At 41.7% G+C, this 13840-nt stretch overlaps 1 protein-coding gene across 1 annotated transcript in view; it reads right to left on the bottom strand.

The window, feature by feature from the left end:
* The window catches only part of CAMK2A (calcium/calmodulin dependent protein kinase II alpha), a gene marked incomplete at its 5' end in the record, with an annotated part of 163740 nt that overhangs the window by 74067 nt on the left and 75833 nt on the right, over window positions 1–13840 (bottom strand). The window contains one exon of the mRNA XM_083351103.1: window positions 2968–3027. Coding sequence (XP_083207229.1) covers window positions 2968–3027 — 60 coding nt within the window. The remainder of the gene's footprint in view (window positions 1–2967; window positions 3028–13840) is intronic.

The raw sequence follows: 13840 nt of genomic DNA, 5'->3' as shown, positions 1-13840 counted from the left end.
CCAAGATATTATTATGGTTTATGCTGTTTATTTTTTCATTAAGCACATTGTCTTGCTGTGATTTTTTTTATCTGTTTTAAATTAATTCTAATTACCCGCAGGCATTCAAAAAGCCTGTGGTGCACTCCTTATTGAATTACTGTTCTTTCCATTAGAATTATTTGTTTTCCTTGTCAATATCTCTCTTCCATTTTGGTCAGATTTGTCACTTGAAAACATCAGTATAAAAATGGTTCTCTCTCTCACACACACACAAACACAAAGACAAAGTTTTTGAAGTGGTGAGAAGAAACAATGGTCTCCTTGGCTCTCTTTTATTTCGAAAATTCAGGTCCTACACCTTTATTCAGAACAACCCTTTTCCTTCCCCTCCATTCATATTATTATTAATTTCCCCCATTTTTATTTATCTGAGGAAACATTTCTGTCATTGGGGCAAGGGAAAGAAAGGGGGGAAAAGGCCTCTGTTGCCATAGCAGCCACTTGGTCGGGCAATTGTCCCTCTGTGATTCCACTTGATGGAAAGGGCCTGACTTTGCTCTACTGGCATTTGCCCAAGACAGATTCAAGCTGACAGGTTCTTTAGGATCTGAATCATTTATAAAGCAGAGGCCACATGGGTGTGCATGTACATGGACATGTGTGAAGAGAAGAAGGGGGGAGGAAACATGGGTGGTGCTAGGCACATGTGTTACAGGCAGAGCACAGAGGAAGAGACTGGTATGTTCTGGGTATGTTCTGCACAAACTTTCTTGCGATCTTTCATCCATTCTAGCAAAACCCCTGTTAGATTCCAGCTAGTCCTTCAAATCAAGGACATTTATTCTATAACAGTGAAGAGCTCTGGAGAGCAAAGAGACCAAAGGGACAGAACATAGGACTGCTCCTTTCCTCCCTCAGCCCCACATATGGGCTTGATCTGCAGACATTAGTAAGTGAATAGTGCTTTTCTTGTTGCATGAAAAGCCACTTTCTGCTTTAGAGGTACAAGACCAAGCCCGCAAGCCTTTTCAGGCCATTAGAGCAACTCTAAAGGATGCAAGGAAAAGTTCTTAAGGGATGAATCTCTCCTTTATCTTTTTACCAATCAATATCCTTCTCCCATGATGATAGGAAAACCAAGCATTCTTCCTGACTCCTCAGGAAGGAGGACTCCTGTCATCTCTTTTTCACTGAGGTTTGCCTTGAAAAGCAGTCAGATTCCACTCCTGCGCTGTTCCGGTTACTATAGGCATAAGGCAAAAAAAAAAAAAAATGGAAAGGGGGAGAGTTGCATAGCAACCCCACTCAGGACAGATGAGCTGCCATCATTTTTTGCTTGGCAAGACCTGGTGCCTTTAAAACAGGCACAATTCTCCCAGCATTTAAAAACACTATTGCAATAAAGGAGGTTGTTGTTGCTGTATAAATGATGTTTATAAACCATGGCTCATGGGTGTTATGTAATCCCAGCCAAGTGTGAGTCAACACATCATGGTTAAACAAACCATGGCACAATGTGCAAATCCATGCACCCTCTTGCAAATTTCTTTCTGTTAAGTAGAAGGAATATATTCCTTAGACAAGTGTTGTGAGATGCAGGTCAGTTGGAGCAGGCTAAAGCAAACAACCAGAAGGGCAGGTGCAAAAGTGAACAGGAATCACTCACTATCTCTTTTCCTCAAGTCACATCCTTCTCTGGAATCTGTTTTTCCTTTTCTCCCTTCTCTCTCCCCACCTCTCTCCAATGCTCTGTTTTTCTTTTGTTTACCTCCATTCAGCAGTTTGCCAAGTAAGGGACCTTCTTACTAGGGATCTGAATTGCTTGCTTGAAAAGGCCTTGTAAATTCCTCTGAGGAAGCATATGCTTTGGCTAAGAGCCACATGCAAACTGAGGACTGTAGGTTCCTCCCCCATTGACTAAACACATTCAGAAAAAAAGAGATGGAAACTCAAGAACAGAAATGTCCATTTGTCCTATCGGGGTTATGGTCCCCAGATCAGATGTGTAGAATTGAAGCAGCAGGAAGGAAACTATTTTGCTATAGAATCCCATGTCCTGCAAAGTATGATAATATATGTCCAGATGCTTCAGTAAAAGAAAGATTTAGAGCAGGGGTGTCAAACTGCCAGCCCACCGGCCGGATGCATCATAATGAAACCTTGCCCACCCCATTGCCAGCAATGGCAAAAAAAAAAAGTCACGATACATCGTGACATATCACGTGACGTTGTGAGTTTGACACCCCTGATTTAGAGCCAATTAACATGATGGCTTTGCATTAAGGCTACTATCACAGATCAGTTGAAGACCTGGATAAGTTTAAAAAAAGTTTAACGGCAATAAAAGTCCATTGGATGAGAACCTGTCAAGACTCTTCAAACCAAAGCTAATCTTGGATAAACCTGGATCTGAGCTGTAATTTCATCTGCAAATTATGGCCTATTCCCTTCCTTCTATTATGAAACACTAATGTACACAGTCAGAAAGAGAATGTGTGTGGGGGTATTTGCAAAGGAAACTGAAAACAAGGGGATTAATACATATAGAAATGCACAAACATATTTTCAAGAACAAAACAATTAAAGGAGAAGGAATGAGACAACACTAGCACTAAAGGGCATTGTAAAATTCTTGCTGAATATCTTTTTATATTAATGATCCCTCTTCAACAGCACATTAACTGATTAATTGAACACACATTTGCAAATTCAGAAATAGTCCTAGATCAGCATGGCCAAGGAGAATGGAAATTGTAAGGGTACAATACGTTGGGAAAGGCTGCCAGAGAAGATCTAATGTATGCCTTCATGGAAGTAAATTAAAACTGCTAAATGAACAAACAGCACCAGGTAAATATGCCTTTGCCTTTGAAATATGCAGTATGAGAATACTGATGTTGTGTTCCCATCATTTACCAGAAATGAAAGAAAGGTGGAACAGAAGCAGGCAAAATCCCCTAGAAAGAGTAGAGAGCTTTTTCCTACCTATGTTAGGATGTTTCAGAAGGCGGCAGATCCGAGCCTCTCGTTCTAGCTTCTGATGATCTGTCAGGAAAGACATTCACAAATTAGCATGGGAGAGAGAGATGCTCAACAACAAATGTGATTTCCTCCTATTATTATTATCTTGGGATTTAGAACATGCAAATTCAGTTACCACTGAATATTTGAAATAGTATGCTGCTCTTCACAATACAGAATCAGAAAGTGAATTGAAACACAGGATATAAAATAACAACAACAATTAGAAAGTCCCTACATAAAGTCATCCAGAAAGCTATCTGAGGGAATTAAGGGATACACTGGTAATCACATAGGATATCTCAAACTGAAAGTAGCAGCAGGAGATTGCAGCTGTGGAAATCTGGGATACCATAAGTCAGCCCTTATAGTTCTTCGTTAAGTAATCCTAGAGTTGTATACTCTGAAGCAAGTCCATGGGATTGATTATTTAAAAGTTAAGCAGAGTCTGACATTACTTGAGCTGGAAGACTATCAAGAAAGTCCAGGCATGTAAGCTCTGTTGGGAAGTTAAACAAGGAATCTTAGAAAATGTTTCCATGAAAATTGACTCATTCCATTTGCCCTGAGTCACATATAAAATACCTCAGCTTGTGTTGAGATGAGATAGAAGAAAGTTCACATAGCTACCCATTCTCCATTGTGCTGTAACTGTACCTCAGTGCTTGGGGACAGAGTCTCACACCACAGCAGATGTGACAAACATCAAAAGCTAAGCTGTGTATGAGTAAGAACATCACAGTCCTTTCTTTGTTGCTCTGCTTTTTAGGCAGTTTTGTTGTTGTTGTTAGCTTTTTTAATGTCTATTCCAACAAGTATATAGAAATAAACCATGAAGCTTAATTCTCTTTTCTTCTTTAAAAAAATAGTTGCGTACCTGAAATATTTTGTGCAATTGGATCTGAAATAGCTGAAAATCCTCCACTAGTCCTTTAGTGACTATCTGTTATGTGTAAGAAAAATAAAACTGCCCAAACCAATGCTTTTTACGCCAGAAACCCTGTTGGCATTTTGGGAAGCTGCTAAAATCTGGCTATTTCTGAAAATCTTTGAGAATTGGTAGGAGATTGAGTTTCTATTCTATAGGAGGTTATTAATATTATGGAGAATGGTTTTCCTCACTGTAATTATTGATAATATTTTTAATTATGATTAACATCATATGGCTGGTTTGTGGTCATTTTATTATTGATTTTATGGTATTGTACCTTTAGAATTTTTTATCAGCATGTGCAGTGTACCGTATATATTGCAGGAAATATATATATATAAGTAAGTATGCAACTGGCAGCAGTCCTTCCAAGTTTACGAGGAATACTTTTGAGCAATTTGTCATTTACTACCATCTGAGTACATGGTATTTTATGTTAAAATTGGTCTACTCAGAGAACTTTTAATTTAGAAATTAGTAGAGGAGAATGAGCAAAATGCAGAAGGGAAATAAAAGTGACTAAAAGCAAATATGTTTAGTCATTACCAAGTAAGAGGCAAAACCCTTCACCATACCATGATGAAGAGTAGGAAGGTGGCAAAGGTTTCTTTAATCCTTCTCCTTTCAAAGACTAAAATAATGGGCTATATAAAAGGTTACCTAACAGAAAATTTGTAACATTTTTTTCTCAGTTTTATACATTAGTAGAGAGGTAGTTTAGTGTAATGGTTAAGGTCCAAAGCTAGAAATTGGGAGACTGTGAGTTCTAATCCCACCCAGTGAGTCACTCCTTCTCAGCTCTAGGAAGGACCCAGTGGCAAACCACTTCTGAAAAACCTTGTCAAGAAAACTGCAGGGACTAATCCAGGCAGTAGCTAGGAGTCAGCACTGATTTAAAGACACAAAATAACAGGATGATGATGATGATGATGATGATGATGATGATGATGATGATGACATTTATATGCTCCCCATGTCACAGTTCAAGGTGAGTCTGGGAGGATAAACACAATATCAGAAAAACGTTAAGCCAACTTACCAGTTTACACTATTACTGGGTGGTAATAAGGAGCTGTGATTTTAAATTTTATCTATTGCCTTTGCCAAAATGGATTCAGAGTTGCCGTTGTAATACAAAGCGACATAAAAATGAGCTATTGAGATTGAACCTGAGGTATTTGGCTCAGTTAGATTTCACTCATATATTAAATATATCCACACTATCGTTTCTAATAAGTTATGGAACAATATAGAAGAAATAATTGTTTCTGATGAGCTTTCCTCCTGATCTTGCTCCTAACTTTGCTATAGGGCTTTGTAATTGTTGACATTTTAATTGGTGCTTTTGTAAATTAACTTGGTAACTGGAAGGTAATTGCTGAAAGCAATTACATTTTTCCCCTAGTGGATGGAAGAATTCCCACCCACCCCCAGCCCACCCCCAGCACGCCTGCATGTTGCTCTGCATACATTCAGAGGAAAATCAGCAATAACAGTTTGAGTGTAACCTTGGTGGCCATCAGTTAATTGTAACATGCACAGCAGTGTTTCTGTTCCTCTACAAGCGTCTTTCTCCTTTGCTGTAGGAAGAAAAGAAATGCTTTAAAAACAGTGCAAGTAAAAGAAATGAATGCATAACTAGAATGGAAAACTTTTTCTGGATCAGTTTAAATTACCTTTTTCTTTTAAGGACGTGACCTTGTATTTTTTTTTCCTACTCTCATAATGATTTTAGAAGGAGTAAATTTGTTCTCCTTATTAACTATAAACAAACATGGTGTGAGCAGAGAACCCAACAAAACTTGATCTAAAGGTGAGCAAAGAAATTTCTTAAAGGTGAATTCTAATTTTTTATTCAGAAGAGAAGTCTCAGACATATAACTCCTTAAGGATCCCGTTACTATCTATGCTGGTCTTTCCCTCAATAACTGAGGTTCTCCAGGCAATATTCATTTAAAATACAGAAGAATCTGAGCGCAATGTAAAAGAATAAAAATCCCAGCAGTAGCACTTAATAAAGAACAAGATAAAACCAGCAGCAAATCCAAAAGGAACACAGGATGTTCACTCAAATCATGTTACCTACAGTGTCAGTTCAGCTACTGTGATTTATACTTTATGGCTTGAGTCAGCCCTTTGAGTTTATGAATTAATGGACATTTTGGGCTGTCAGCATCATTTGTAACTTAGAAGTGTCAACACTGAGGCATCATTTTCCTCCTTCTGTTATTGACAGACAAACAAATTTCCCAACTCTGTTTGAGGTCCTTGGAGTTGCATTAGCAACATCACTGTAAATTATCGGCATTTGTTTCTTTACACTGTATAATGTGATCATTTTTGCATGTGTCTTTGCAATTTGTTGGCTGCTTGGTGCATTCACTGCATTTCCTGGGAGCATAATATTCCTCCTTTAAATATTTATGAACGTTGCGATAGCAGACATATGTATAGCTCAGTGTTTCATGTTGTGTTGGTGTTCTCTAAGCTACATTTTGGGGTTGCGCAGACTGCATTATGTACTATATAAGGTAATATCATCAATGCAGGAGACAGGAGAAGTGAATGTGATTTATGATTTGGGCATGTCAGTTGACACCGTCATTATCTGAACAAAGGTAGAAAAATAGTTAGCTATTCAAGGGTGTGAGGTCCCGCAGTGTGAACTGCAATCTCAGAGTAGTGCTCCAAAAGAGAAAAGACAGTGATTATTCTTTGCTCCATGTGCTTCTGCTTCAGGAGGAGCATGTCTTTATGCAGTTATTTCCCAGTCTAGTTTTCCACTGGGGAGGTTGCTTTCCATCACACTCATTGCCTCTCACGGATCTCTGCAAAAAATGAGAACAATGAATCCGAAGATTTGCATCCCTAATGGGCTGTAGTGTGGCTGGGTTCAGTGAGGCCAAAGCAAACCGTTTACACTGGGTTTCTTGACTGAATACAATTTGTAGCTGATGCAGCTTTAATTATTTCAGAATTCCATCATCTCCTGCCACTGAGTCTGACAGGCAGCTCTTTCATAATTGAACACTAACACTTTTTCCTATTTCAGTCTTTCTGCATCTCTACTTAGGCACCTGCCATGTAAAGCCCTAAATAATCTCTTTCAGTTCTTGGCATTTAAATGACTTTTAAAGACTCATCACTGCAGCACTCCCCTCCACTTCCCCCTTAAACTAGACATAGAATACAACACTTAATCTTTCCCATCTCATTCTGTTCATTGAATTTTCCTACACACACACACACACAAACACTTTTCACAATTTCCCTCCATTGGTCACTGCTTTATTTCTGCAGTTGGCATCAGCAAGACAGGTTAAGCTGTAATATATGTTTGAGCATGGCTCTAGTGTGTTGAATTAACCCAGTTAGTGCAGCGTAGAAACAATTGTTATGGCTTAGCATGATGTATATGTATACTCAGCTTTATATATTTGCATGACATGGCAAGCCATATTGAGGTGCAGATTATGTTGAAGATGCATGAATTACTATCTGGAACTAAAAGGGTTTTTTCCCAACTCACAACTAACCATGGCATGAACATGCCCCAGCAACCTCTTTTGTTCTTCCAGACCCTCCTAACATTGGTTTCATTTCATCCCCAACCATGCTAGAGGCAGTTTAAAATCATCCTTAGCTGTTCTAATGATAGCGTTGTAGCAGGCAGTAAGTCATGGTAGTTTGGGCCTGGATGTAATGTGTCACATTTCAGAGACCTTTTCAAAGATCCTGCAGCCAGGTGACTTCTAATGGGAAGAATCAGTGCAGCAGGTATTGACCAATTAGGCTAGTGCAGACACATCTTGTCCTTTCTAATCTAATTCTAAAGAATTCTAATCTAATTCTAATTACCTAATATTTAACAATCTAATTGAAGCCATTGTCTTCTATGGGCCTTTTGCTAATCAGGTCCCTCACCCACCTGTTGCTTCATGTTATAACTTCCCCTCTCCCCAATTTGTCAGATATTGTTCCGGACAGCTTCTGAAATGGAGTCAATTATCAAGGCATTAGACTGGAATAGCATCAGATCCATGTAAAGGGAGCTCAACTATCTACTGATACCAACTGACAGTCCGGCTCCTTTTGAGTGAACCCATGCAAAGCAATTGTGTGACACCAGAGCAAGTTTTGCCAAAGTATTAAACCTACTAGTCCATGTCTTCCCAGTCTCAGCTCTCCTTAAAGGAAGTGATTGGTAGATGTTTACATTTGATGGGAGGTATAAATGAGTATGCAAATAGCTTTGAAGAAGGAATCAACAGCCATTATGAAAATGTGACCTTATCCCAGAAAAACAAGAGAAGGGGTGACTTTTTTCAGTATAAGAAGAAGGAAAAGAGACTCTCTGTTGGGCTTTATATACCCTAAGAATTAATCAGGCTTCCAGTCATTCTTGTGATGTCTATTTCCTGGCATGGACTGTCTTGAAGGGCTGACAAGAGGAGAGAGACATAAACTGAAGAAAAACTATCAATTCCTTGGTGTGGCCTATAAATATGGACAACACAGGGTGCCAACATACTATCGGTACCTGGATAAGGACAACCAGTGGGGGCAGCACATTTTATCTTTGTTTTCAGCCATCTAAAAGCCTAGGGAATAGCATTTTAGTCCAGTCAAGAGTAGGACACCTAGGATAAGATGGTCAGGAGAGACTGCACTTGATGTTTTGGGGAAGACTTAAGGGCTGTCAAAGGCAATATGATAGTGCCCAACTGTGGACATGGAACTGTCTCCCTGTCCCTCTTTTAGAGATGTACCTTTCATTTTACTAGCTAAATAAATAAATAAACCTTTATTGTCAAAGTACAACATGTGTACATTGAGATTAGCTGAGCCTCCCCCCGTGCTCTCTCCCCTCAACACACAGTGACAACAAACCCTCCATCCTACCACACCATGTGAACCAACTACACCACACACCGGCCTCCCAAGTCAATTCTGCATAGGTTCACAGAGATTATATCCCATTTAAAAGCCTAACAGCCCACGGATAAAAGCTATTTTTCAGCCTGTTGGTACGGCTGGCTATACTCCTATATCTCCTACCGGATGGTAGGAGAGTAAAGAGATACTGTCCAGGGTGTGAGTCATCCCTGAGAATCTTCCTCGCTCTTCCAAGGCAACGAGCCCTGGTGATGTCATCCAGTGGTGTCAGGGAACAGCCCACAATGTCTTGTGCTGTGCTCACTACCCTCTGTAATACTTTCCTGTCCGCGGCTGTCCGACCAGCATACCAAACCACAATACCATACGAGAGGACGCTCTCTATAGTAGACCGGTAAAAGAGGGTCATTAGCCGTTGTTCTACCCTGTTCTTCCGCAAGACCCTAAGAAAGTGAAGCCTCTGTTGGGCCTTTCTAGCCACCTGGGTTGTGTTAACTTTCCAGGTCAGATCTTCACAGAGGTAGACACCCAGAAATTTAAAGGAGGAAACTCTCTCCACACAGCCCGCCACAATGTAAAGTGGGGCAGGTTCCTCCTTTTTTCTCCGGAAGTCTAACACCATCTCTTTCGTCTTGCCGATGTTTAGGTGCAAGTTGTTGTTACTACACCATATGGATAGGTTTTGTACCTCCGCCCTATATGCTGTCTCATCCCCACCTGTAATAAGACCCACCACAGTTGTATCATCTGCGAACTTGATTATCACAGTGGATGGGTCAGATGATACACGATCATAAGTGTATAAAGAGTACAGGTAGGGGCTAAGCACACAGCCCTGTGGTGTGCCGGTGCAAAGCTTCAGGGGGGTGGACAAAGCAGACCCGACCCTCACTGTTTGTAACCGATCCCTAAAAGTCTTGAATCCAATCGCAGATGGCGGGGGAGAATTTCAACATGAACCATTAGCATTTCTGCTTCAGCATGGTAGGAAAACCCATCACTAGTTTCTTATCACAGAAGGCTCCAGGAATTGGAAAATGGTGGAAGGTTGAAAATTGATGCAGCATGGGATCTCAAGTGAGTGAGGGTCAAGTTTGGTCCTGGCTGCTGTCCGAAATCTGGATATTGTTCCCATGATGAAATTCTTCTGCCATTAACATATGGATGAGGAAAGCAGCAACAAACCAGAATTTAATTTTCTCCCCAAATTTCTGGGAATAATATCATATTTTTCGGACCATAAGACACACCTGACCATAAGACACACCCAGTTTTTAGAGCAGGAAAACAAGAAAAAAAATATTCTGAACCAAATACCGGTATACTAAAACAGGACTTTTCAACCTTTTCATCCATTGCACCACTTTTAGGACAAGGCAATGTCCAAGTACCACGTCACCCAGCAAGGTGTCAAAAACTTGACCCCCCCCCCAAAAAAGGAAAAAAAATGATAAAGTACAGTTAGTCCTTGACTTACAATTCACTTAGTGACTGTTCAAAGTTACGATGGCACTGAAAAAAGTGACTTATGACCATTTTTCACACTCATGACCATTGCAGCATCCCCAGGGTCATGTTATTTACATTCGGATGCTTGGCAATCGATTCATATTTATGATGGTCACATTGTTCCAGGGTCATGTGATCACCTTTTACAACCTTCTGACAATCAGTGGGGAAACCAGATTCACTTAACAATCTTGTTACTAATTTAATTTCTCTCTCTCCTTCTCTTTCTCTCCCTCTCTCCCCCTCCCTCTTTCTTTCTCTCTCCTCTCTCTCTCTTTCTCTCCCTTTCTTTCCCTCTCCCTCCCTCTCCCTATTTTGCTCTTTCCCTCTATTTCTCCCTCTTTCTCTCTCTCCCTCTATTTCCCTCCCTCTTTCTCCTTCTCTCTCTCCCTCTTTCTCTCCCTCTCTATTTTTCTTTCCCTCTATTTCTCCCTTTCTCTCTCTCCCTCTATTTCCCTCCCTCTTTCTTTCTCCTTGTCTCTCTCTCCCTTTCTCTCCCTCTCCCCTTCTTTCTCTCCCTCTCTCTTTCCCCTCTCCCTCTTTCTCTCTCTGCCTCTATTTCTCTCCCTTTCTTTCTCCTTCTCTCTCTCCCTCTCTCTCTCCCTATTTCTTTCTCCTTCTCTCTCCCTCTCTCTCTCTCTTTCTCTCTCCCTCCCTCTCCCATTGTCCCTTCCTTCTTTCCTTCCTTCCTTCACTCCCTCTTTGTCCTTTCCTCATTCCCTCCCTCCCATTGTCATTTCTTTCCTTCCTTCCCTCCAAATCCATTTTTACCAAGAAACCTGACGCCCACTTAACTCTTCGTGAAGCACCGGAGGAAAGTTGGGGAAGATCTATCAATGATACTTGGAGGTTGCTAGCTCATTTAATAAGCTTTATTACAGCAACAGAAACACCTTGCATTTGCTCACAGTCGATCCACGCACACCAACAATGCTGCTGTGGACCGTGGGGCAGCAAGGTGCCCTTCACACGGGAGGGATGGAAGATGCACCAAAGCGCCCTTCGCCCCGCTCGCCTTCTGCAGACATGGCCGGAGTCCCGGGTGGGGGTAGATCCACCACTCAGGGAAGCGCACGCTAGCAACTCACAACAGCTGCTCTTGGGGGACAGAGGCACAAAGCCAGCCAGACAGGGCTCGGAGCGGTTGACCGTCCCAGACTACAGCTGCGCTTCCAACTTTCCCAGGGTGGCCCCCACAGCAGAGCACAGCACAGGGCACCAGCATGCCCCACTGCCACAAAAGTGGCCCGCCGGAGCAACCCCAACTCCTTCACCCCTGACAGGCCCTCGTCCCGGAGCCTCCCACTGCTGGAAACCTGTGGTGGCAGCGTAGCAGGGCTTGCGAAAAGCGGGGCGGGTGGCTGCTCCTGGCAAATAGGGCAAGGCCGCTCCTGCTTGAAAGCCAGGGTTTGGTGGCCGGCGACGCGCTTGTGCAGGGCTCTCCCAGGGCTGGTGGGCCGAATGGGGATTGGCCTCTCCCTCTCTGCTTTAGAGCAGTACCCGCGGAGGCCGCCCTGCGGCCCGGCTTTCTCTTGCAAAAAGCAAGCTGAAACGGAGTGAGGGAGATTGCCAGGAACGCGAATCGGCCGATCTCGCGCTCCTGCAATCTCCCTCGCTCCGTTTCAGCTTCCCTCGCTACAAGAGAAAGCAGGCTGAAACGGAGTGAGGGAGATTGCAGCAGCGCGACATTGGCCGATTTGCAATCCTGGCAATCTCCCTCGCTCCATTTCAGCCTGCTTTCTCTTGTAGCAAGGGAAGCTGAAAGCGAGCGAGGGAGATTGCAGGAGCACGAGATCGGCATTTCTCAACACGTGCTGATTCGTGCTCCTGGCAATCTCCCTTGATTTCCACTTGCGGAGGTTGGGGCTGGCCATACGGATCACCTTCGGACCATAAGATGCACCCTCGTTTTCCCCAAAACTTTTTTTTGGGGGAAGTGCGTCTTATGGTCCAAAAAATACAGTACTTGGAGGGTTATTATAACTTTTAGGAGATATTCACCGAATTCAAAACAGTGGGAACAAATTGAACTAATATACCTATTCAGGAACAGGCTGCCATTATGAAAGAAACCCTGTGCAATTTGCATTATTTTGAAGTACGCCTTACAGAGTTAAACAGAGCTTTCTGTAAATGGGTCTTGTCTATCGGAACTTTGACAATAGGTTTGTAACCTTACTAGGATATAACTCCAATTTATTAGGTGCATATGATTTTGCTGTATTAATAAAAGGATAAAAGCAACTGAATTTTATTTTACTCTGTGTGTGTGTGTGTGTGTGTGTATTCATGAGTACTATGTGCTCAGAATGCAGCACGTCATGTAATTTCAAATGTGCAGTCACTGTTGGTCTGAAGGGTTAACAAGGTTTCATAAATAATAGCTGTGTTTCATTCTGTGTTGTTTCAATTCTTTTCTGTTATAACACAGCAATTTAGTCTTGTCCTCTAGAAGAACTTGAATAGGTACAATCACACGTGTCTGTTCTTAACCACAAGGATATTCATATAGCAAAACATGCATGGTGATGCCACATTGCAAACAACCTGATTTTTGTACTTCCAGGTTAATGTTGCACAGGCTTTTACCACATCTAACAATCTTGCTGATCTTTATTTAGAAATCATATTTTCCCGTATCGTGCAGCGTTAGAATAGATGCCTATGAGTAGTGTTGTTTTTTTAAAAAAAATAATGGTATGAAAAAAAAATGTTTCTAAAATGCTCAAGCTAGTTGTATCTGCTGCCACTGAAGAAGCAGCTTGTTGTACTGCTCATTATGTACTCCAACACAAGGAGCAATTCTCTCACCTCATGAAGGAACAATGTTCTTTCATCTGACAAACATTTGGGAGAATGAATAAGGAACATTGAAGAAGGCTTTTGTATTGTGACACTTGAGGCAGCTGTGAACATTCTTGCAATTATGCCAAACTCACTGTCTCAGGTGAACATAGCACAACCCAATCTAGACCCAACCATTCACAAGACTTTACTCATGGAATTGACAACTCTTATCTTGCTGGCCAGGGGAAATATTGCTGTTTTCAGTAACACAAAGTGGCAAGTCACTGCACCCCTCCTTCTTCTCCTGCTTGGAATCCATGACTTCTTGAGCTTCATTGCATCAATGTCTCTTCTGCATCAGCTAGATAGGCTATGGACACTAAAGCCAAATGATACTTGGGAGCACTGTGCCAAGCCTGATGCCAAGCCTTGGCATCCTCTTTTATGACCAGAATCATCCATAAATCATTTGCAAGTTGGGAAGCCAGGGAAGGGCAAAGCCAAATTGGAAGCTGAGGGAAAAAATGGACATCATATCACAGGACTGAACACTGCAATTCCAGCGCAACATTAAAGTTACAATGAGCAGGTCCAGCCAATCAAGAAATGGTTTTGGTTGAAGTTACATAGCAACACTGAGAACCCATAATAATTAGGTTTAAATGCTGATAGAGTCATCTTGCTAAAGCCCAGATACTGTCTTCAGACAATGGA

The sequence above is a fragment of the Vipera ursinii genome (genome assembly GCF_947247035.1).
Source record: "Vipera ursinii genome assembly, chromosome: 2".
Lineage (NCBI taxonomy): Eukaryota > Metazoa > Chordata > Lepidosauria > Squamata > Viperidae > Vipera > Vipera ursinii.
This window is presented reverse-complemented; position numbering and strand designations above follow the sequence as displayed.